The sequence below is a fragment of the Hemibagrus wyckioides genome, linkage group LG16 (assembly GCF_019097595.1).
Source record: "Hemibagrus wyckioides isolate EC202008001 linkage group LG16, SWU_Hwy_1.0, whole genome shotgun sequence".
Taxonomy (NCBI): Eukaryota; Metazoa; Chordata; class Actinopteri; order Siluriformes; family Bagridae; genus Hemibagrus; species Hemibagrus wyckioides.
The window spans coordinates 15,694,564-15,718,843 of record NC_080725.1 but is presented as its reverse complement, the minus strand read 5'-3'; the positions used below and the strand labels follow the sequence as shown (position 1 = coordinate 15,718,843).

The window sequence follows — 24,280 nt, the reverse complement described above, 5'->3', positions numbered from 1 at the left end:
TGTGTCTCCAACCATAAAAGCAGCAGTGACACTGATCCTGCTTTCAATCCCACACAGTCCTAGTTTCTCACACTCGCTTCACTGAAGCTTGTTTTTATGCTAGTTTGTCCTTTTAGTGTGTTTGTGCTTCCTGTCAGAAGCACCATGTACACACAGAGAGATTGGCAGGTGTGTGTGTGTGTGTGTGTGTGTTATAGATGAATATATTCAGTGTGAATGGGGGGAGTTCTGTTTATCAGCATGACACGTCACAAACACCAGAGTCACACAGCTTTAAAACTCAAAACAATATATTATGCGCATGGTGATATTACAAAAACTAAAGGAATATTTAAATAGGGGTTAAACATGAACATAGACACTACCCGGCTCTGTGGTTCTCAGAGTCTGAGAGTGATGAGTATCCCACCACATTGTTACAGTGTAAGTGAGTTTGTATGTGTGTGTAGGAGAAGTGAGAGGGAGGTGTGAAGTCGTGAGGGACAGATCAGCGCCCATCTGCTGCTCTAGATCTGATTTTTACATGCAAACTAACGTTTTAATAAAACAACAGAAATAAAGAAAGGAGAGAAGAGAATTACCGTCTGTACAGAATCAACATCACACCATATATCATCTCACACACACAAACATCACACACATAATGAACTATGTATTGATTTTGACATTACCATATCATATCTGTCAATGTGGTCAATATCAATGTGCTTACTCTGTTAATGAACACACACACACACTTTGAGTTGATCAATCAGTTGAACACACAGCTGCAGTTCAGGGATGATGCTAATCAATAGTACAGAAATGGCAGGGGTAAGATCAGCAAAACGCGCGCACACACACACACACACACACACACACACACAATGTAAGGTTCATTTACATTTACACTATGTGATCAGGTTGTGATATAAAGCAGTAGTGTTGTTTGTTGATACTGAGGTGTTAATTGCAGCTCTGGTGTCGTCTGTGTGCAGCATGTTAATGAAATATGTTAATATTGATTATCTGACCGAATCGGATGAATAATCAGACTGTTCATCTGCTGACCTTCAGTGCTGTGACATATGAGCTGAGACACACTCACTCCTGAACGATCTCTGACTACACAGATACACTAATCCATCACACACACACACACTTCACATCTTCTGTTAAATTAATTTCCTCTCTCGGCTGCTGTTTTAATCAAAGCTAGTTGTTGAGACAGGATGCAGATGGCTGAAGGACTTGTGCTTCTAGGCAGTGCAGGGATTTGACCTCATAACATTTAGGAATAATCAATAAATCAGCTAACAGTAAAGTACTTTGGTGATAAACCGCAGAGTAAAATCAGACCATCCGAGTTTCTACTCTGCAAAATGTTTGTACACAAATTAAAAAGGAGAGTGTCAGGCTGCAGGTACAAGTTTCACTTTTTATTAATTTATCATTGATAGTGCTATACAGTTTTTTTTTTATTTTTATAGCGTGTTTATAAACAGACAGTTTCACCAACATTGTTTACAGAAATCCACATGTAGATTTAGATCCCTAATGAACAATCCAGTGGTAACAACAACAACATGCTTGAAAAAAAAGTCCCTGAGACGACACGAGGAAGGAACCGTGAAAGGAACCAGACTGAAATGGAACCCAGATAGTGGCATCATAAATCATTCCAGCGTACAGGTGTAGAAGAGCAGAGACACACACTACTGAGTGTGTTTACAGGATGTTCAGCATGAGCTTCGTGATGGATTATGATATACACATCATCATCTAACGCACTTTATTAGAGCTGAAATTAAGCATCACTTCCAACGAGAGGAAGTAAACATCTCAACTCTACAGAGTGATAGCAGACCATCAGTGTGTAGAAGTGAGTCAGTGCTGCCCCCTGCTGGTGCTTTATTCTAATCTCATCTGAACTGCTGAACAAAAACTAGTGAACAAAATGAAATACAATATACATAGAACATACATGACACGTTAAAACATCTTCTCTTAGTGAAGCCCTACACTGAGCCATGTTCTCTCCCTGAGCTCTCTTTGCATTTTATAGAAATATTATTAGATAATATATTACAAACCCTCAATCTTCTTTTCTGGAGCTAAACAGGTACAGGAAGTCAGATTTTGAATGATGTGCTGTTTAATAATGAATATCACCTGCGGTGATTCTTACTATTTCTGCTCTTTGTTAATGAAATCAGCTCGTTATTAATTCACCTTCATCTGAGCTCCAGAATTAGCAACACGATCCATCATGAAGATTATATTCTCAGGTACTTGTCATCGGTTTAACATTATTCACTGATCTCTTAATAAAAGACCACAAAGCTGATAAATGCTCTACAGAGGGGCAGGGAATGAGTTATGTCAGTTCTTCTTCAAAGGGTTCTTCAAGGGGTGGTGTAGTGAGAGAGGTGTAGTGAGAGTGGTGTAGTGAGAGTGGTGTAGTGAGAGAGGTGTAGTGAGAGAGGTGTAGTGAGAGAGGTGTAGTGAGAGAGGTGTAGTGAGAGAGGTGTAGTGAGAGTGGTGTAGTGAGAGTGGTGTAGTGAGAGAGGTGTAGTGAGAGAGGTGTAGTGAGAGAGGTGTAGTGAGAGAGGTGTAGTGAGAGTGGTGTAGTGTGAGAGTGGTGTAGTGAGAGTGGTGTAGTGTGAGAGGTGTAGTGAGAGTGGTGTAGTGAGAGTGGTGTAGTGTGAGAGTGGTGTAGTGAGAGTGGTGTAGTGAGAGTGGTGTAGTGAGAGTGGTGTGGTGTGAGTGGTATGGTGTGAGTGGTGTGGTGCGAGTGGTTTAGTACAGGGGTGGTGTAGTGTGAGTGGTCTAGTGTGAGTGGTGTGGTGTGAGTGGTTTAGTACAGGGGTGGTGTTATGTGAGTGGTGTAGTGTGAGTGGTGTAGTACAGGGGTGGTGTAGCATAGGGGTGGTGTAGTATAGGGGTGGTGTAGTGTGAGTGGTGTAGTACAGGGGTGGTGTAGCATAGGGCTGGTGTAGTATAGGGGTGGTGTAGTGTGAGTGGTGTAGTACAGGGGTGGTGTAGCATAGGGGTGGTGTAGTGTGAGTGGTGTAGTACAGGGGTGGTGTAGCATAGGGGTGGTGTAGTGTGAGTGGTGTAGTACAGGGGTGGTGTAGCATAGGGCTGGTGTAGTATAGGGCTGGTGTAGTGTGAGTGGTGTGGTGTGAGTGGTTTAGTACAGGGGTGGTGTTATGTGAGTGGTGTAGTGTGAGTGGTGTAGTACAGGGGTGGTGTAGCATAGGGGTGGTGTAGTATAGGGGTGGTGTAGTGTGAGTGGTGTAGTACAGGGGTGGTGTAGCATAGGGCTGGTGTAGTATAGGGGTGGTGTAGTGTGAGTGGTGTAGTGTGAGTGGTGTAGTACAGGGGTGGTGTAGCATAGGGGTGGTGTAGTATAGGGGTGGTGTAGTGAGTGGTGTAGTACAGGGGTGGTGTAGCATAGGGCTGGTGTAGTATAGGGCTGGTGTAGTGTGAGTGGTGTAGTGTGAGTGGTGCAGTACAGGGGTGTTGTAGTGTGAGTGGTGTAGTACAGGGGTGGTGTAGCATAGGGGTGGTGTAGTATAGGGGTGGTGTAGTGTGAGTGGTGTAGTACAGGGGTGGTGTAGCATAGGGCTGGTGTAGTATAGGGCTGGTGTAGTGTGAGTGGTGTAGTGTGAGTGGTGCAGTACAGGGGTGTTGTAGTGTGAGTGGTGTAGTATAGGGGTGGTGTAGTACGTGATTTATGCCCGTGTCTACAGCAGTATAAATCCTTGCTGTTCTCAGATGTCCAAACACCTGCAAAAATTTTAACTAGATTAAAAATGTTAATCATCAGTCATCCATTAGCATTAGTCAGCAGTAGAATTTTCGGTCCTGTATCTCTCGGTTAGTTATTTTTGCTCTTTTCTTGTTCATTAGAGAAACTGGCCTGAGCGCATAGTTTCAAGAAGTTTTTACCACACTACCTCATTCTGGAGGGTGGAACGGCGGAGCTGTAGACGGTTGGTACGCTAATGGAGTCAGCACGTAGTTTTCAGGTAGGCGCCAGGAAGCAGGAGTTTCAGGCCGACTGACGATCACCGATGAAGACCGAACTGCTTCCTCAGCAGAGAAACACGGGGCCAGGTGCTAAGGTTAGATAAAAAAGTACTGTTATTATTTTAACTTGAAACAGATCATGTGACATGGTCTTTACAGATACTCTAGCATGATGAATAGGTGATGCAGTTAATGCAGCTAATACATACATCAGCTGGATTGTGACTGAGGGCACAGAAGTTATCCATTTTACAGCCTGATGTCTGTTTGATTCACAAAAAAAACCTGTGTGTGTGTGTGTCTTATGACAGGGTTATGACAGAGTCTAACTCACACTTGTGGGAGTAGGACACACACTTCTCCTGGACCAGGATGAAGACCATGAGGGAGGACGCAGAGACTCTGTAATGTAAAAACGAACACAAAGAGTCCTAAAATAAGTCAAGCACCAAACAGATGGGTTTTCAAACATGAGCTCTGAGATACACGTTGTTATAAATGCAGCACAGAATTAAAGCACTTGTGAGAAAATAGCTAGCTAGCATGCTAAAGGTTTCATGCAGAAGCAGGAGTCAAGAATAAAAACACAATCAGCTAAGAACAAGACACGCCCCCTGGCCCGTGCTCTATTGATTGTACACACTTGAAGTCGTGTGTGTGTGTGTGTGTGTGTGTGTGTGTCTCACCAGTGTTGTGTGGTGTTTGTCTCTCTCTCTGTTTAACACTCAGGTCTTTAGGAGTGCTGTTTTTATTCAGCGCGCGGAAGAAGTGTTCATCCACCACCGTGTTAATGTCTCCTTCATAATAAGTGACAATGACACTCCGAGAAGACGCAGTGCTTGGCTTTTCCTCCATTCTGTTCTCCATCTCTGACTATTAAACACACACACACACACAGAATTAAGTTTATTAACTCGCAAAAAGTAAACAAAATGAGTTTTTTTCTGCAGTCTGATGATTAATGAGCTTCAGAGGAAAGTGAATTGAATAAAACTCACCGTGTCTCTGCGCGCGTTCACTCCGCAATAACGTCCATTTATGAATCACTTAAGTGAATCGACTCTTTTAAACAAGGCTGTACAGTTTGTGTGTGTGTGTGATAGAAAAGTTAAGCGCCACAACGAAACATTCTTTGGCAATCTCGACAAACCTTTAGACCGCGGTCTTCTTAAAAGCGATTTATTAAAAACAACAATCATAAAAGAAAGTCGTGTAAACAACCAGCGCACTGATCTCCGAGGGAGGCGGCTGATGCGCGTGCACTCGAGGGCGAGTTTATATATAACAGCTGCTTTTGATTATTTTACGCGCCTTCGCGAGCGCGCATCATCACTCAGGCACGCGCGCGACGCCCTAATCACGCGAGGTGATACCGGTTTAACCTGAAACACCGCAGAAAGAAAGAAAGAAAGAAAGAAAGAGAGGGAAGGGGGGGTGAGAGAGATAGAGAGAAGGGGGGGGGGTCGAGTGAATCAGTTCATTTCATTTTTCTGTCTGTGAAAGTGAGGTGTGAGGTCAAAGCAGTGCCACTGTCACTCACTCACACACTCCCGAGTGACCTGAGGCAGAGCAGGTGAGGTAAAGGTGTTTGTTTGGGTAAAGGGGTGGAGGTTAGTGGTGTAGGAGGTGTGGCACTGAGACATTCCTCTCCTCACGGTATGCAGGGACACATGTATTTAATGATCATTTTGTTAAATAACACACACCCCTATGAGTTTCAAGAGCCTATAAAACACTAAAGCCACCTCTGACCACTTAAACACATGCACGCGCACACACACACACACACAGAGACCTGATTATCATAAAACTGACATTGAAAAGAGAAACACACACTGATGATTTTATTTTCATTATAAAACAGTATGTTTACACACCGAAAAATCAAACTAATGACCATCAGCAATTTAAACTATACATCAAAACACACACACACACACACACACACACACACACCCTTAAGACTCATCATCGCTGCCAGCCAAACTACTGTCAGTGGATTCAACGGTCGCTTCCTCCTTCTCTTCCATTTTTTCTTCCTCTTCCTGTCGTTTCTCTTCTTCATCTTCCTGTTGTTTCTCTTTCTCCTCTTCCTGCTGTTTCACTTTCTCCTTTTCCTGATGTCCTGCCTCTGCCGCTCCCTCTCCTCCTTTTAAATTCTTTTCTTGTGCCTTTTCATCTTCCAGAAAAGTCGACCAACCTTTTAACCTCTCTTCTCTCTCCCTCACAGTCTCGTCCACCTGAGAGGGGGGGGGGTTAGAGGGGGGGAGAGGGAGAGGGGGAGAGAGAGAGAGAGAGAGAGAGAGAGAGAGGGGAACATGAGGATTTGTGAACACAGTCTTGAGATTCTACGAGGATGCTACTTTCTGATAATGCATTTCCATAGCTCCATCCTCACTTTAAGTCCATCCAGTGTGTGTGTGTGTGTGTGTTAGTTACCTGGTAGTCAGTGGCTCCATCCCACAGCTGAACTGAAAGCTGTCTTCCTCCAAACCAGCGTGCGTTCAGAGCTGCCACACACATATCCGCCTCTTCTGGGTTCTTAAATGCCACGGAGGCCACGCCGTCAGGGTGTCTCTGACACACACACACACGGTTCCTATAAACAGGATGCTTTAACATAATTATTAATCTGTTGATATAACAGTAATGATACTTACATCAAATATGATGACCTTCTTTACCTCCCCAAATTTCTCACACTCTGAGCGCAGGTCCTCTCGGTACTCATTCAACACCAGTGGATCCTCCTGAGGAAAGATGGGAGACATGACATCACCAAAGTGCACCACACCACACAACACACTCACACACACACCCCACTACAGTTTTTATCCCCACAGTGCCCCCTGCTGGCTGAAGACTGTTACTTTGCTGTGACACCAACGCAATTCATCCACTGGACATTTCCTCTACAAATGTTTCCTCGTGGCACTCTGCACATACACCATCATTTCTGCATATAACATACTTCACTGTAAACTGACTTTACTATTATTTTTACGATTATTTTTCTGTAAATTTAAATGCTAAAAACAGCACACAGTGAAGCTGTCAAAATATTAGCAATGCTAATAGTAACGAAAGATCATTCTTAATAAGCAAAATAATCAAATCTTAATCATTAAAAATAAAATCACTTGCATAAAATGTCCAGTAGAACTGATTTACTTAATGAACAATTTGATTCCTTGAAGTCATTCATTCTGAATCACTTTACTGATCTGATCTCAGTGAATCACTGGTGTGATTTGGTTGATTATATGGATGTCGTTGTGGATGAGTGTGCAGTAAGAGTGTGTCCATATGCAGGAGGAGGGGTTCTACCTCAAAGTCAGTGGGATGGAACATGTTCTGGATGATCACCACTTGCTCGTGTCTCTTACGTGCTTCTCCTGTCTTCTCAGGTCTCCAGTCCAACTGCCTGCAAACACCAGCAGGTAACATCAGCTCGACTGGCAAACACTCTTTACGCAGAAATGAAAGAAATAAAAACAATGGAATGAATAAATAAATACAACAGTACTTCTGCTGCTTCTGCAGTTTTTTCCGATATTCTTTGGTCTTCTTTTTCTTTTTGCTGGCGTCGTATTGGCCTTTCAGCTCAAAGCGAGCCGCTTCAACGTGCAGCCGGTAACCTCGGATCTCATAATCGTCCAACAAACGCTCAGCCAGAGCTACCGACTCTCTCTAATCAAACACACACAAAAATACAAATGACTACAGAAATAAATATGATGTTAGGGTGCATCAGGAGTGTGTGTGTTTCAGTCGCTGACCTTCAGGTAACAGCAGAGTCCGTCTCCTTTCTGATTCCCCTCACTGTCTTTATACAATTTAATTTTATACTCCTCTGTCATCGGGTCTCTCATTATTATTCCACATTTAGACATTAACTCCACAAACTCATCAGGAGTGATATCAGGGGGGAGACCTGCCACACACACACACACAATAATAAAGCATGTACTTATGTAAATAAGGAGAACACATTAATACTGTACACAATGAATATTTATATCGATACTTACCTGACACATAAACATTTGTGTTTTTCTCTTTCTCAATATCGAACCAGCCTATACATGTGAGAAAGAAGCAGTCGGTTACTCATAGTTTTACATTTCTTATGGAGAACAGTCAGCCAATCAGAACAGAGCTTATTTACATGCAGGGGTTTCAACAAGTCTTCATAGAGGGAATCAATTATTTTTAAAAATAATAAAAATAGATAAATAAATAAACAAACAAATAATGTGCACTGTGAAAACTTTATGTAAATGTTGAGGTTCAGATTCTGTCACACCGCTGGTGTATATACACACCTGGTTCCGCTTTCCTCTTCTCTCCTTTCTTCTTTTCCTCTTTAGTACCCGAGTCTGTCACTTCCTCCTCCTGCTTCTCCTCTTTCTCTGTCTCCTCTTTAGGTTTTTCAGGCTGAGGTTCTCCTGCCGCTGCTGAAGCTGCATCTTCACTGAAGCCATAATTTGCCTGATACGCAGCCATGAAGTCCTCCGTTATCTGCACACACAAACACCTTCACGATTCTGCAAACCTGTTTTACACAAATCCACTAATCCAAAAGATGGTACAAAAAAATATAAATAAATATATGTTTATATTGAAAATCTTAAAAGAAAAAAACTAAACATAACAATGAACTAATGAACGACATTTAAAAATAATATTAAAATTTATGAACACACCTTTGGAAACCAGGCCTTCTTGTCGTGGTCCCAGTCGTAGACGGTGCCGTCCTCAGGGTCGACGTATGTGTACGGATCATCTCCATCATCCCTCCTCTGACCATACAGCTCCTGCAGCCGAAGCTGCTCATGAAACTCCTGATTCCCGTCCGAGTCGCCGCTCATCTACACATGAACAGGAATAAAGGCAGAAGGCTGAAAGTTTTCTGCTCCAAAAGGAGACAAGAAATAAGTTTTATTGAGTGACATGAATATGAGAGAGAGAGAGAGAGAGAGAGAGAGTGTGTGTGTGTGTCCTGATCCTATATGTGTGTGTATGTATGTGTGTGTGTGTGTGTCCTGATATGAACCACTTCACTCCTCAGAGTTCACTTTAACTCTTCTGTACAGATAGAAAAGTGGAAAAAACGTTTGGGACAAAATAAAAGAGTGAAACATTTTCTCCTGTATCTCCAAAGTAACAACTGTATCTGTTCTACGTGTTCAGGGAATAGGACAGCAGTTTCAGATCCAGTTATTATGTGTTATAAACATTAATACTGACCCACAGCTCGTTATAACGCGACAGCGCGACTATTAGAGACTGAAGCTAGGCTAAGCTAAACTAACAGACATAACGTAGCTTCAAATACATTACTGGCTCTTATGTTCATCACCACTTAAACATCAACATATAAATTACAATAATTCAAAACAAAAGCGCGACTAAATAAAACAGCTAGCGCTTACCTTTATGCGCCCGAATCTCGCGGGTTACCTACTTCCGGTTAGTCCGGCTTTGTGATTAATCCTGACAGCAACTGTGCTCCATCTCTAAAGTTCCGTGTCGATGAATAATTTTATATTAAAATATTAAAAGTAGAATACGAAGATTAAAGTAGATGTTGGTGAAATAAATAAATAAATAAATAAATAAATAAATAAATAAATAAATAAATTTTGATCTGCAACAATCCCCGCCCCTTTTGTTTAGATTATAATGATGTGCAGCATGTGTTCAGAAACCCACTCTGTTCTGCACACTGTACTTTATTTATTTATTTATTTATTTTATTATTATTATTTATTTATTTATTTATTTATTTATTTATTTTACAGTTTTGGCATTTGGCCGCTGCCTTTATCCAGAACAGCTCACTTTTTCACTAAGCAGCAGGCCTTGGTGGTGTTGAGACCTGAATTGAAAGCCTTGTGATCAGCAGCCCAACCACTGTGACACACTGTATTTATTCATTCTTGTGTGAGTGAACATGCAACACCGTGTTGGACAGCTGCTTGGGTTTAAGACACCCTTATGAGACACGATTCAATCCCACAATTCAAATGGTACCCAGGGTGTGTCTGTGTGTGTGTGTGTGTCACAGTGTGCAAAAGACAGTGTTTATCATCAGAAAAGGAAAGAGAAGAATGTATTTGCTCTACACTTTCTATACACAGCACACTTCACAGTAACAGACAGTTAACGACAGCCGTTATCACACATAATCAGAATGTACATTTTGCTAGTTATATTTATTGACTTGCTTTGATTTGTTTAAAAACATAGCTCATTTAAACAGAAACACACTACATCCTGTATTCATCACAAAACAGCAGAGTGGCGTACAGCCAGAAACAAGTGCTAGTTGAAGTAGACATCATAGTCAGGAACCTCTTTAGGTATCCAGTTTAGGGAGCGTGTGTTGTACCCTGCACCCTCGGGGAGTGGAGTGTGTACTCGCTGTGCTCGAGGCAGGATGAAGCTCTGCTGATACACCACACCTGCACACACAAATACAACACAACACCGAGTTAATAACAGAGAAGGAATCTGTACCACATCTTTGTGCAACACCTGTGTGTGTGTGTGTGTGTTACCCAGGTCAGGACTCTTCACAGAGAAGTGGTGTTCAGTGCAGTGGGAGGAAGCTGAGGAGCTCTGAGTTGAGTTGGATTTATTGGATCTGACTGAAGCTGCAGTGGAGAAGGTCAGCATCGGAGTGTGTTTGGGTTTGTTGATGATGGGAGGAGTGTGACTCCATTCTGCATATGAGAAAAAACACACACACACACACACACACACACACAATTCCTGAATTAATTAATCACAATTTTCAATTAACAATTAAGCAATTTTCAATTCATTTTTTATTTGTATCATGCTTTTAAAAGCAGCTTTACAGAAATGTAAAACTATATAAAATTTTATATATCTCTAATGATCTCAAGCTAGAGGCAATAAAAAAACTCCCCGAGATGATATGAGGACAAAACCTTGAGAGGGACCAGACTGAAAAGGAAACCTCAACCTCATCTGTGTTACACCAGAGAGTGGATTATAAATCATTATAAACACCAGAGAAGTGGGATTATAAATCATTATAAACACCAGAGAGTGGGATTATAAATCATTATAAACACCAGAGAGTGGGATTATAAATATTGTCCTTTCTACAGCTGCATATAGTATATAGTGGTGTTGTGTAAAGAGAATCTCCAGAGCAATTTATAAATCAGTCCATTTCTGAGTCCATTATAGATTTAACACGAATTCCTTCCTGCCAAAGACTTCAAATGTTCACTGATGGAGACTTGAGCACAAAAACAACCACTGAAACAGCAGGTCAAAGTCAGCACTATGGTCTCCAAGTGGTTCAATCCACACAGAATCATAGAATCTAATCACGTAAGAATGTAACCCGCTTATTTAGCCCTGACCAGTACAGAGGGCTTAAGTGATGTCTTTACTGATCTTTCAGCTGATTGGTTGGTTTTTGGTACCTGAGTACTCCTGCAGTTTGAAGCGTCCGAAGCACAAGTGCACTCTCCACTGCTTACGCACATTTTCCTTCATCAGACATTGAAACAGAAAAATAAAGAAACCTGAAAAACACAAACATGTCACCTGTTCAGAATGTTACTTCAAGTACCATCTCACCCCCCCCCAACACACACATGCGTGTAAACAAGCTCTGCAACTTTTTTGTCACACCAGTTCAAAAGCTCAGCTTTATACATTCACACCTGTGATTAAGCCCCGCCCCCGTGTGATCTCACCTTGCAGGCTGTTGAGGATGGAGAAGATGTAGAGTAGCGGGACTCTGGCATCACCCCAGGTGAGGAAGGCGGAGCTCCAGGTAAGTCCGAGCAGCAGAGTGAGACTAGTGACGCCTCGCAGCTCCTTTATCACACCTCTGTGCTCGCTCACACACGCCCTCCTCACCTGCAGCAGAACCAAGAGGAACACAGAACCGTTCACCAGCAGAATCAATCCCACTACACCCACCACACACACGTAGAACACCACACTGTCAGATACCCAGCAGCTGCATGGGGGGTGGAGAGAAAGACAGACAGAAAATTACATAAATGTGTTAAAATCATGTTAAATTGTTCATTAAGTGTAAAAATGCTCACAACATTTCTGAGTTCTCGAGCAGCAGGAGTCCGTATGAGTCGGGTTTCACCACCAAGACCAAACAACAGATCAGCAGAGGAACACCTGCAGTTTAAATAACATGGTGTCCACTACTCAGGCAGTCACTAACGCACACTAACACACTTATTATTATTATTATTATACAACAACAACAACAATAATAATAATAATAACAATAATAACTGTAGTGATACTGATGATGAAGATCAAGCAGAGACGCCCCACCCCAGCCGATGAAGCAGAATTTGAGGATGTAAGAAGGCACATAGGCGTTGAACACTTTAACGAGGGCAAAGTACATGTTCACTGCCTCCAGGAACATCCAGGTAAACGAGGCCAAGAGGAAGTAGTGCTGAGTGGTTGCCACGGCAACGCAGAGGGCGGCCAGCCCAAAGGAAGAAATCCAGGAGTTAACGAGGAAAACAAGATTGAGGCCAAGCAGAGCGATGGAGAGGTTCAGCAGGATCTGAGACGGGTAATCACACCTCAACTTCCTGTGTGTGTTAAAAGAGTGTGTGAGTGTGTGATAATGTGTGTGTTAATGTGTGTGTGTGTGTGTGTGTATGTGTGTGTGTGACTCACTCCAGCAGTGTGTAGGTCAGCACCGTCACACCAAGGAAGAAAGAAGACATGCCACACCCTGTGTATGTGATGAGAGTGAGGATCTTCTCATTTTTCTCATCAACGGGAGTCCTGGATATGTCCTAAACCACACACACACACACACACACACACACATAGAGACATGTTTTGGACAAATCCCAGCAGGATTGTTTATACTGATGAGTGCTGAGAAGAGTGTGAGACGGTTCAGTTACCAGCAGCACGCCAAAGTGTGTGAGGTGATCACACATGCAGGTTGTGTAGTTATGAGTTGTGTTGTGTTTCCAGCATCCTCTGGGGCTCCAACCTCCAAAACCACCTAAAACACACACACAGACACACACACACAGACACACACACACACACACACAAATCACATGTAGAGGTGAGATAGTAATAACAAATATTTCTGCAAGCAGCGATCTGCGGGGTCTAAGCACCTTTTGTAACTCTAACAAGCACTTAGAACACTAAAGTACGGTGGCTGAGAAGTGCAAAACAAAATGACAAATCCAAAAACACTATAACAAATCTGGAAACACAATAACAAAACCGAAAAAATAAATCCAGGAAAAAAAATCCAAAAACACAATAACAAATCCAAAAACAAAATAACAAATCCAGGAAAAAAACAAATCCAGGAAAAAAACAAATCTGAAAACAAAATAACAAATCCAGAAAGAAAAGAAAATTCCAAAAACACAATAACAAATCCAGAATAAAAAGAAAATTTCGAAAGCCCAGTAACAAATCCGAAATAAGAATAACAAATCCAAAAACACAAAAACAAATCCAAAAACACAATAAGAAATACAAAATAAAAATAATGAATCCAAAAACACAATAACAAATCCAGAAGAAAAAAAAGAAAATTCCAAAAACACAATAACAAATCCAGAAGAAAAAAAAGAAAATTCCAAAAACACGATAACAAATCTGAACAAAAATTAATTCAGCGCTACTTTGAGAATGGACATTCATATGCCGTGATTTTGGATATATTGATAGTGTATCATGGCATAAAGATTAGTTTCCTATGTCTAAACACACCTAAAGAACACAGGTCTACAATGTCGTTGTGTTTTTGGATTTGTTATTTTGTTTATTATTTTTAGTCTCAACCACCGTCCTAAAGAGACCAAAGAGACCTGAGAGTAACCAAAGCATAACTTTCATGTTTTTTGATGTTAGCTCTATGCTACACCTGTAAACTACATGCTGAAAGCTGACTGTCTTTAAATGAACACAGATTCATCAGCAATCAGTGACAATCAGCGGCACAAGAACATACTAAACCATAGTTTAGATCAGATTTAACAACAACAACTTTAATAATATAAGAAGAAGAAGAAGAAGAAGATTCAAGACCCACCATTCATACTGAAGTTCCAGTACACACACTGAACATCTCTATGAAGCTGTAAACAAATAGGGTTTAATCAGAGCATACAGATAACTGGATCAATGTGCTGATGATTAATGAGTAAGTGAGTTGATGATCACACACTGTGTTGGTGTTGAGGTGGTGCAGCATGACAACAACTGGAACCTTCAGATCACTGATGGGCTGCACTGCGTTTATTACACTGGCAGCTACAACATACGTGTTCAACACCTTCCCTTTCTCACAATTCTGCAGACACACAGAGGAGGAGGGGTCAAAGTGGGTGTGGAGTGAGTGGGTGTGGTGAGTGAGTGGGTGGGTGTGGTGAGTGGATGTGGTGAGTAGAGTGGATGTTGTAAGTGGGTGTGCTGAGTAGGTGCAGTGAGTGGGTGGGTGGGTGTTATGAATGGGTGGATGGGTGTGGTGAGTGAATGTGGTAAGTGGGTGTGGTGAGTGGGTGTTGATTTGGTGGCTGATGTGAGTGGGTGTGGTGAGTGGATGTGGTAAGTGGATGTGGTGAATGGGTGTTTAGAGTGGATGTGGTAAGTGGGTGTTTAGAGTGGATGTGGTAAGTGGATGTGGTGAATGGGTGTTTAGAGTGGATGTGGTAAGTGGGTGTTTAGAGTGGATGTGGTGAGTGGATGTGGTAAGTGAGTGTTTAGAGTGGATGTGGTGAGTGAGTGTTTAGAGTGGATGTGGTGAGTGGGTGTTTAGAGTGGATGTGGTGAGTGGATGTGGTGAGTGAGTGTTTAGAGTGGATGTGGTGAGTGGATGTGGTGAGTGAGTGTTTAGAGTGGATGTGGTGAGTGGGTGTTTAGAGTGGATGTGGTGAGTGGATGTGGTGAGTGAGTGTTTAGAGTGGATGTGGTGAGTGGATGTGGTGAGTGAGTGTTTAGAGTGGATGTGGTGAGTGGGTGTTTAGAGTGGATGTGGTGAGTGGATGTGGTAAGTGAGTGTTTAAAGTGGATGTGGTGAGTGGGTGTTTAGAGTGGATGTGGTGAGTGAGTGTTTAGAGTGGATGTGGTAAGTGAGTGTTTAGAGTGGATGTGGTGAGTGAGTGTTTAGAGTGGATGTGGTGAGTGAGTGTTTAGAGTGGATGTGGTAAGTGAGTGTTTAGAGTGGATGTGGTGAGTGAGTGTTTAGAGTGGATGTGGTAAGTGAGTGTTTAGAGTGGATGTGGTGAGTGGATGTGGTAAGTGAGTGTTTAGAGTGGATGTGGTGAGTGAGTGTTTAGAGTGGATGTGGTGAGTGAGTGTTTAGAGTGGATGTGGTAAGTGAGTGTTTAGAGTGGATGTGGTGAGTGAGTGTTTAAAGTGGATGTGGTGAGTGGATGTGGTAAGTGAGTGTTTAGAGTGGATGTGGTGAGTGAGTGTTTAAAGTGGATGTGGTGAGTGGGTGTTTAGAGTGGATGTGGTGAGTGAGTGTTTAGAGTGGATGTGGTAAGTGAGTGTTTATAGTGGATGTGGTGAGTGGGTGTTTAGAGTGGATGTGGTGAGTGGGTGTTTAGAGTGGATGTGGTGAGTGGATGTGGTAAGTGAGTGTTTAGAGTGGATGTGGTGAGTGGGTGTTTAGAGTGGATGTGGTGAGTGGATGTGGTGAGTGAGTGTTTAGAGTGGATGTGGTGAGTGGATGTGGTGAGTGAGTGTTTAGAGTGGATGTGGTGAGTGGGTGTTTAGAGTGGATGTGGTGAGTGGATGTGGTGAGTGAGTGTTTAGAGTGGATGTGGTGAGTGGATGTGGTGAGTGAGTGTTTAGAGTGGATGTGGTGAGTGGGTGTTTAGAGTGGATGTGGTGAGTGGATGTGGTAAGTGAGTGTTTAAAGTGGATGTGGTGAGTGGGTGTTTAGAGTGGATGTGGTGAGTGAGTGTTTAGAGTGGATGTGGTAAGTGAGTGTTTAGAGTGGATGTGGTGAGTGAGTGTTTAGAGTGGATGTGGTGAGTGAGTGTTTAGAGTGGATGTGGTAAGTGAGTGTTTAGAGTGGATGTGGTGAGTGAGTGTTTAGAGTGGATGTGGTAAGTGAGTGTTTAGAGTGGATGTGGTGAGTGGATGTGGTAAGTGAGTGTTTAGAGTGGATGTGGTGAGTGAGTGTTTAGAGTGGATGTGGTGAGTGAGTGTTTAGAGTGGATGTGGTAAGTGAGTGTTTAGAGTGGATGTGGTGAGTGAGTGTTTAAAGTGGATGTGGTGAGTGGATGTGGTAAGTGAGTGTTTAGAGTGGATGTGGTGAGTGAGTGTTTAAAGTGGATGTGGTGAGTGGGTGTTTAGAGTGGATGTGGTGAGTGAGTGTTTAGAGTGGATGTGGTAAGTGAGTGTTTATAGTGGATGTGGTGAGTGGGTGTTTAGAGTGGATGTGGTGAGTGGGTGTTTAGAGTGGATGTGGTGAGTGGATGTGGTAAGTGAGTGTTTAGAGTGGATGTGGTGAGTGGGTGTTTAGAGTGGATGTGGTGAGTGGGTGTTTAGAGTGGATGTGGTGAGTGAGTGTTTAGAGTGGATGTGGTGAGTGGATGTGGTGAGTGGGTGTGGTGAGTGGGTGTTTAATGTGGATGTTGTGAGTGGGTGTTTAGAGTGGATGAGGTGATTGGATGTGGTGAGTGTATGTTTAGAGTGGGTGTGGTGAGTGTATGTTTAGAATGGGTGTGGTGAGTGTATGTTTAGAGTGGGTGTGGTGAGTGGGTGTTTAGAGTGGATGTGGTGAGTGGATGTGGTGAGTGGGTGTGGTGAGTGGGTGTTTAAAGTGGGTGTGGTGAGTGGGTGTTTAATGTGGATGTTGTGAGTGGGTGTTTAGAGTGGATGAGGTGATTGGATGTGGTGAGTGTATGTTTAGAGTGGGTGTGGTGAGTGTATGTTTAGAATGGGTGTGGTGAGTGTATGTTTAGAGTGGATGGGGTGATTGGGTGTGGTGAGTGGGTGTTTAGAGTGGATGTGGTGAGTGGATGTGGTGAGTGGGTGTGGTGAGTGGGTGTTTAGAATGGGTGTGGTGAGTGTATGTTTAGAGTGGATGGGGTGATTGGGTGTGGTGAGTGGGTGTTTAGAATGAACGTGGTGAGTGGGTGTGGTCAGCAAGTTACTCAGCAGTACCTGAAAGAGTGCAGGAACACCATAGAACTGGAATTGCACTTGGGGATTGGAGTAGTAGCTTGGGGGGAAACTGGCATGGAGAGATGGAGGGAGAGAGATGAAGACCACAGTGCCCTCAGCTGGGTCCTGATTAATATACACCTACACACACACACACACACACTATATTGATACAGTGATATTTTGGACACACTGCACCACTGTTATTATCCCTGGACACTTCAGCATACTGAAAAAATGTTTTTTCTCAGCCAAGAGGTTAAGACCTTCAACAAGATGCCAAACACACATCCAACTAAAATCCACATTAAGATTGGCATCTCAGCCTTGACGGCTCGAACATCTCATAAAAACTGAAACAAACTGTGTGTGTGTGTGTGTGTACCGCTGGATGTGGTTCGCTGGTCATCGATGTGACTCCAAATGTCAGATTGTAGAAATTCTTCGTGTCGATATTAACCACAGACAGAGCTAACGCTGCAGCCACCACACTGACAGAGCTGTTATTCAGATCAGACATTTTGTTTCCAACCCTCTCTGTGATGTTCAGAATACTGTCTCAAACACACACACACACACACTGAGTTGTTGGTTTTGTTTGAGATGGTGATGTGTTAGTCTGGATGCTGCAGTGTGTCTCTCACTAGTTAGTGAAGGGATGAAGGTCGCTCTTTGAGTTCAGGATGTCTGATGTGATGTTGATGATGACCTGAGCGAGCTCAAAGGTCATGGTGCTGACATTCAGCACAATCTCCAGTGTGTTCAGCACCAGCCACAGGTCTCGCTTGTTCAGGCCCTTGCTCTCTTTCATGATGTCCACGATTATCTTCAGCACATCCTTCGCCGTGTCTGTCGAGAGAAACACTCATCACCGGCTGGGTTTCAATAACCACTCCTGCACTGTGCAACACACTCCTGCACTATTCACCCTGAGGCTGGCACTTAAGAAATAAAATAAATAAAGCAGTATTGCAAATTCTTTCTCTGAGACGTTCACCTTTAGTGACTGTGATCTGCTCGAGGTCAGAGAGTGTGTTCACTACAGTGGGACAGTCCCTCAGGTCCGAAGCGATCCACACCGCACGATTAGTCACAGCACACAGCAAACTGCACACACACACACACACATTAGCATTCTTGCTAAAAATTAGTAAATAACACCTCATTTCTCAACCCACAATGCACTGTCGAAAGTTTCCAGTAAATTTCTATAGAATTGTAAATAAATGACATGTAATAAATGGTAATAATTCTGTAAAACATGTAGGGTTCTACATCAAACTCCTAAAGGTTCCCTTAGTTTCATAGAACATTCTAAAATATACATGTAAAAAAAAAAAAAAAACATTATTACCTATAATATTTTCCATTTGGTTTTTCAGAGATTAGTAAATAAATAAATAAATAAATAAATAAATTCAGAATAAATACAGATTTGACCAGACCACTGAGAATGTCCTGGACAAAAAGTGTGTGTGTGTGTGTGTGTGTGTGTATGAGGTATAGTACCACTGGCGTATTGCTGTGTGTGTCTTATCTCCTTCACATGGCTGTGTGTGTCTGCACTGAGCCGCAGTTCTCTTCCAAATGTACAAACCCTGACGAGTCTGCTGAGGGTGTTGAGGGCACTCACCAGGGTCTGACACACACACACACACAAAGGTAAACTAACTTGTGTAGGATTAGAAGTGAATAAAGTATTATGGTGTTGTGTGTGTGATGGTTTGTACGTATGCGCATGATGTGGATGTGTTCGGCTTGCAGGTTCACAGAGCTGCTGCTGTACGCCTGCTCCAACAGCTGACGTATCTGATTCTGTGTTTCATCGACGTTCAAACACGACGTCACGAGCATCTGAAAGTCACAACTAATGCAAGCAGAACATTAATGTCACACACACAGACACACACACATACACTCTGCATCCATCACATAATGTACTCATGCCAGCTGTCCAACTGACACGGTGAAGAAACAAAAATATTTGGAGCTGATATGAAACTCCTCACCTCTGAGCTGAGATCAGAGAAAATCCCTGCAGGAAAAGAGAGAGAGAGAGAGAGAGAGAGAGAGAGAGTAAAGACTAATTACAGAGGAGATTTGATGGTGGAGTGAGGTGAAGGTGGTGAATTAAACTCGTACCGCACTCGAGGGGCTGCTGCACTCCTCCAAACTGAAAAGTAAAACAGAGCAGATGAATAAATTTCCTCTGTTTAGTCGAATAAGAAGTGATTTTATCTTTATCTAAATCATAAACACAGCTGACCTTCGACACCCTGATGGTGGAGACGTTAATCGAAAGTTCAACACAGACATTCCTTCAAGAGAGAGAGTTTCATGAAGCTACACACACACACACACACACACACACACAGGATTATAAATTTATTTTTGATCAGATGCTCTCTGCTCTTCAGGACATGAAATGATGGCGTCAGAATGATCGTTACGTGGATTATTTCTCACCCAGCTCTGAAGAGTGAGCGCTGGATCCTGCTCTGATCCTGTGATGGTTACGTTCAAACTCACTTTAAAGAAACTGTCTGTAACACACACACACACACACACACAAACTATATTCAGAATATTCAGAATATTTAGTGTAATTTGTCTTGGGTGATGTGCACCGCTCACCTGTGACCTCAGTGGGCGGGGACTTTGTAACAGGTGTGTTGGTGGGAGTGTCTGTCACTGTGACGCTAGTCTCCGGTGTTGAAAGAGGAATTTCATTTGAGTCTATAAAACACACACTTCTAATGAATATACAGAAAATGCTATAAAGCACACAAACTCACAGCAGTGAGACCTGAGATTCTGGTTAGCAGCAGCGGCTTGTGAATGATCCTTTTGAAGTGAATCTTTTTAATGAATCGTTTGAACAGAATTTATGATTCACACTATGCAGTGTGAGTTTTATTAGTTTGGACCTCATCAACTTTACACAAAACCCCACAGCATTTAACACCAAAGTAAATATTCTGCATCTCCATCCTGCATGAAGGTGAGTCAAATGTCATGACTCACTCACTCACTGAATCTGACTCGCTGTTTGTCCATTGTCCCAGATCCCAGCTGATACACACTGAGTAGATGAGGTTTAATAAGTGTGTGTGTGTGTGTGTGTGCGTGTGTGTGTTACCTGTAGGATAAACATGCACATCGTCCTCATGTGTAATCAGGTGGTAATACGTAGGTGAGGTGTACCCCTTTTTGAGGATATTCACAACCTGTTCCTGGATTTTTCCCACATCTTCACACGGAATCACGTTCAGATGAGCCATAACCTCAAACCTGCAGCACCACAACATTCAAACTCAAAACCCTTTTTTACCAGCTGCATTGATGCCCTGAGCAGATGTCTAGCACAGGAGTCCTAATGAGAATAATATTTGCTAACATCTTCATCTTCATCATGTCTAACAACACTGTGGATTACATGACATTGTTATTTAGATTTATTGTGTGTGTGTGTGTGTGTGTGTGTGTGTGTGTGTGTGTGTGTGTGTGTAAGAGACAGAGCGAGATGTTACCAGTTTGCATTAGGATTGTTCCTCTGACTCACTGTATCCTGTTAATGATGAAGAGAACGAATGATGATGATGATGACAGTGTCAGTTAGTTTATGAGACTTTTTCAGCGCCGTTTTTTTACTTACTGTTTTGTTTCCTGTGTAGGCCCAAGCAAAACTTCACAAAACAAACAAACAAACAAACAAAAATAATTTCAGAAACAATCTTTATATTTTACAGTCAGCTTTACACAAACACACACTTTAGAGAATCAGTGAATATTCAATATGAAATAACTGAAGATTGTGTTTCTCACCTTTTTGCTTTAAACACAACGACTGTAGGCAGGGAAATATTCACAGGAAGCACCGTTCTCAACTGAAACACAACCAAGGGAGACAACCAAATCCACAAAGCTGTTAATAATCACACACACATACACATACACACACACAAACACATCAGGGTAAAGAGAGCAAACCCGAGCACTTACCCAGTGATATGTGATGTTTCGAGCCTCGTAAGTGGTGATGGGTTTGTTATGGCTGAGGATGAGGAGCAGAACTTTCAGCTCATACAGAGACCACACTGAAACAGGAAGTTTACACATGATCACAAAACACTAACACAGTCCTGTTTATCTGCTAAAGCTTCAGATAAAGCTGGATATATGTAAAATGGAAAGACTACTTTTATTTTACAAAAACTCTGCTACCTGTAAGAATTCTCTTTTTTATTGCATCTCTTTTTTATTAGTATTTATACAAATACTAAATGTCCCCAAAGGATAAGAATCTTTAACAGTCTTTACAGAAACTGATTTACTTCTTCTTCTTCTCCTTTCAGCTTTTCCCTTCAGGGGAACAGCAAATCATCTCCCTCCACCTATTCCTATCTTCTGCATCCTCAACACTTGCACCCACTAGCTTCATATCCTCATTTATTACATTCATATACCTCCTCTTTGGCCTTCCTCTTTGCCTCCTGCCTGGCAGCTCCATGTTCATCATTCTCCTACCGATATAGTCACTCTCCCTCCTCTGAACATGTCCAAACCATCTTAACCTGGCCTCCCTAACTTTGTCCCCTAAACGTCCAACATGAGCTGTCCCTCTGTACTCGTTCCTAATCCTGTCCAACTGTGTCACTCCCAAAGAGAACCTCAGCATCTTCAGCTCTGCTACCTCCAACTCTGACTCCTGTCTCTTCCTCAGTGACACTGTCTCTAAACCATACAGCATGGCCGGTCTCACCACTGTCTTGTACACCTTCCCCTTGATTCTCGCTGATATTTTTCTATCACACAGAACTCCCGACACCTTTCTCCACCCATTCCAACCTGCCTGCACTCGCTTCAGAAACTGATCACTTGTGTGTGTGTGTGTGTGTGTACCGCATTTGACCGTGTGGTCCACTACAGGTGTGCAGTCATGATCGAGCCACACGCGTCCGTGCCACTTGATGACGTCACCGTCGGTGCAGGTGTTGGTGGCGATCTCGTGCACGCTGCGTGCTCTGCCCCACACCCTGAACATGGTCACGCGCCCCTGCAGGTTGGTGCCGCTCTCCACCTCCATATTGTCTCCTACGTAATAATGCGCAGCCCCGAGAGTGAGCGAGCCTCCGCCCGCCAGCGCACACGCGCCCACGTCTCGGCTCGGTTCCCTCGCGTCAGTTCTCAGCTCCGTTGCTTTGCCGTCGATGACGAGCGCGAGCCGGCTGGCCGAGCAGGACCACGTGATGCACACAGCGTGCCATTGTCCCACGGTGAGCGTGTCCTCCGTCACCCAGCTCCTCCCGAACACACGCACCTGCAGCTGCAGCGCGCGCCCACCGAACCCGAGCTCCACGCGGCTGCGGTCGGGGTGCAGGTAGGTGAAGGCGCTCCACACTTTGCTGTTGATGCTCCTCTGCACGTTGACACACACCGTGAACTCGGACAGAGACGGCAAGGACTCATTTGGATTCAGACGCCAAAACTGGCAGCTCGTGTGTTCAAGGACCACTGTCTTCCCCCATAAAATCTCTGACACTGCTGACACATTTATTATTATTATTATTATTATTGCAATATAATACATCTTGAAATGGGCGTGTTCAGAGCTCAGTGTGGATTAAAACGCCTTCACACCTGTTCAGAGCAGTGATTAACTTTTAGATAAACATCACAGTGTTAATCCACACACTCCAGAATCTGTACACTCACATTAAAGACACATATATTGGACTTAATGTGAAGCGTCAGGGATTCTGAGAAAAGACACACTGGAAATGAAATCATATATATTAATAGTAAAACATATTAAATACCTGCATCCCTCGCACAGGAGACATGTAGGAGCAAGACGACAAAACACAAACCAACACCGAGCATGACTTCTGCTGGAGACACACACACACACGCATTATAATATGTAACACAGTGAAGACTAAATCTTTTTTCTGATTTATGAGTGTTTCAGGAGTCGACTCGTCATAAAGAAAAGGACACATATAATCAAACTGAGAACTTCCCATATTCTGTGGAACATCTCTACGTTTATGACAGTGGTCTCACACACATACACACACACACACACACACATGTAATGAATTCATCCTGAGTCAGAGTATTAAAATTTGTGTTAAAATATAAACTGTATTTAAATCTGATCTAAATTAAAATCTGATCTAGAAGAAGGTGTAGACTGCAGTGACTGTGTTCTACAGTACATCATAAATAGAGACACAATAACAGCGATTTATTTGTGTATATATACTGTATAGAGTGATCACTGCTGTATAGACCGACACGGAACGTACACGTACACACTCTGATCGTTATAGCTCATCTACTATGTGTGTAAGAGTGTGTAGTGTGTGTGTATATATCCATCACTCAGACTATATGATGAAGAGGAATTTGATTTACACTTTCCACTGTGTTAAAGATCTTACACTGATTTCTAAACACAGATGTTTTAATTCCACAGCAGATTTACGTCAGATCTGACTCTAAACCCAACTCTAAACATCAAATATCATCATCATCATCATCATCATCATTATCATGTACTCAGAACATACACACCACCTCTCTCTCAGACTTCACCTGTGTGTGTGTGTGATTTTAGTGAATAAACTCACCTTTGTATGAATCCCCTCTGTCTCTGTGTCCCTGGGCTCAGTGAGTGTCTGTGTGCCTGTGTGTTGTGTGTGAATTCCACTTGGTTACACATTAAACTCAGTTGTGTGCAAATACTCTTCTGAGCTCTGGTGCCTGTGCTATAGAAGTTGGCCTGATTTAGGTTAATCTACTGTAATAGATTAAAAAAATAAAATAATAATAATCATATAATAATGATAATAATAATAATAATAATAATACAGTATATATATACACACATACACTGATCAGGCATAACATTAAGACCACTGATGGGTAAAGTAAATAACACTATCTCCTCATCATGGTACCTGTTAGTGGGTGGGATATATTAGGCAGCAAGTGAACATTTTGTCCTCAAAGTTGATGTGTTAGGAGCAGGAAATGGACAAGTGTAAGGATTTGAGTTTGACACGGGCCAAAGTGT

At 42.6% G+C, this 24,280-nt stretch overlaps 3 protein-coding genes across 10 annotated transcripts; all 3 read right to left on the bottom strand.

The window, feature by feature from the left end:
• Positions 1–1,403: 1,403 nt before the first annotated feature.
• Positions 1,404–5,393, bottom strand: si:ch73-52f15.5 (uncharacterized protein LOC100150557 homolog). Of its 2 annotated transcripts, none has more exons than XM_058412590.1 (5): positions 5,013–5,393; positions 4,701–4,887; positions 4,349–4,416; positions 3,942–4,104; positions 1,404–3,771 (listed from the first exon to the last, which is right to left on the bottom strand). In XM_058412590.1, the coding sequence occupies exon 5, from the start codon at positions 3,603–3,605 to the stop codon at positions 2,385–2,387; it is 1,221 nt and encodes a 406-aa protein (XP_058268573.1). In that variant the 5' UTR covers positions 3,606–3,771; positions 3,942–4,104; positions 4,349–4,416; positions 4,701–4,887; positions 5,013–5,393; the 3' UTR covers positions 1,404–2,384. The 2 variants fall into 2 exon arrangements, with proteins under 2 accessions (XP_058268573.1, XP_058268574.1); XM_058412591.1 differs by having other exon boundaries at positions 3,397–3,771; positions 5,013–5,330.
• A 529-nt stretch (positions 5,394–5,922) lies between these two features.
• On the bottom strand, positions 5,923–9,539 carry htatsf1 (HIV-1 Tat specific factor 1). Its single transcript, XM_058412588.1, has 10 exons — positions 9,450–9,539; positions 8,721–8,885; positions 8,340–8,535; positions 8,046–8,093; positions 7,794–7,948; positions 7,541–7,704; positions 7,342–7,438; positions 6,675–6,764; positions 6,454–6,591; positions 5,923–6,254 (listed from the first exon to the last, which is right to left on the bottom strand). Exons 2-10 carry the CDS (start codon positions 8,883–8,885, stop codon positions 5,973–5,975), a joined length of 1,335 nt encoding a protein of 444 aa, XP_058268571.1. The 5' UTR covers positions 9,450–9,539; the 3' UTR covers positions 5,923–5,972.
• Positions 9,540–10,213: 674 nt separating this feature from the next.
• Positions 10,214–23,906, bottom strand: LOC131366539 (adhesion G-protein coupled receptor G4). 7 transcript variants are annotated; one of them, XM_058411058.1, is made up of 29 exons: positions 23,835–23,906; positions 23,019–23,090; positions 22,102–22,740; positions 21,202–21,296; positions 21,025–21,086; positions 20,855–20,885; positions 20,730–20,767; positions 20,339–20,490; positions 19,834–19,935; positions 19,666–19,742; positions 19,466–19,542; positions 19,342–19,372; positions 19,209–19,234; positions 18,930–19,066; positions 18,709–18,838; positions 18,197–18,306; positions 17,844–18,048; positions 17,585–17,753; positions 17,200–17,340; positions 14,249–14,374; positions 14,114–14,159; positions 12,957–13,060; positions 12,721–12,842; positions 12,364–12,632; positions 12,117–12,201; positions 11,757–12,025; positions 11,481–11,582; positions 10,578–10,742; positions 10,214–10,481 (listed from the first exon to the last, which is right to left on the bottom strand). In XM_058411058.1, the coding sequence occupies exons 2-29, from the start codon at positions 23,080–23,082 to the stop codon at positions 10,342–10,344; spliced, it is 3,714 nt and encodes a 1,237-aa protein (XP_058267041.1). In that variant the 5' UTR covers positions 23,083–23,090; positions 23,835–23,906; the 3' UTR covers positions 10,214–10,341. The 7 variants fall into 7 exon arrangements, with proteins under 7 accessions (XP_058267041.1, XP_058267040.1, XP_058267038.1 ...); XM_058411057.1 differs by having other exon boundaries at positions 23,019–23,087; positions 23,835–23,902; XM_058411055.1 differs by having other exon boundaries at positions 22,102–22,743; positions 23,019–23,087; positions 23,835–23,893.
• Positions 23,907–24,280: the final 374 nt, after the last annotated feature.

Coding starts and splice junctions, on each gene's coding strand:
- si:ch73-52f15.5 (XM_058412590.1), bottom strand. CDS start 3,605: ATGCTACACCACCCCTGTACTACACCACTCACACTACACCACCCCTAT.
- htatsf1 (XM_058412588.1), bottom strand. CDS start 8,885: ATGAGCGGCGACTCGGACGGGAATCAGGAGTTTCATGAGCAGCTTCGG. Junction 7,439..7,540: donor AAACTGCAGAAGCAGCAGAA/GTACTGTTGTAT, acceptor TGGTGTTTGCAG/GCAGTTGGACTGGAGACCTG. Junction 6,592..6,674: donor AGAAGGTCATCATATTTGAT/GTAAGTATCATT, acceptor TGTGTGTGTCAG/AGACACCCTGACGGCGTGGC.
- LOC131366539 (XM_058411055.1), bottom strand. CDS start 23,082: ATGCTCGGTGTTGGTTTGTGTTTTGTCGTCTTGCTCCTACATGTCTCC. Junction 19,067..19,208: donor TCTCTGATCTCAGCTCAGAG/GTGAGGAGTTTC, acceptor TGCTTGCATTAG/TTGTGACTTTCAGATGCTCG. Junction 18,049..18,196: donor GCAGATCACAGTCACTAAAG/GTGAACGTCTCA, acceptor TTCTCTCGACAG/ACACGGCGAAGGATGTGCTG.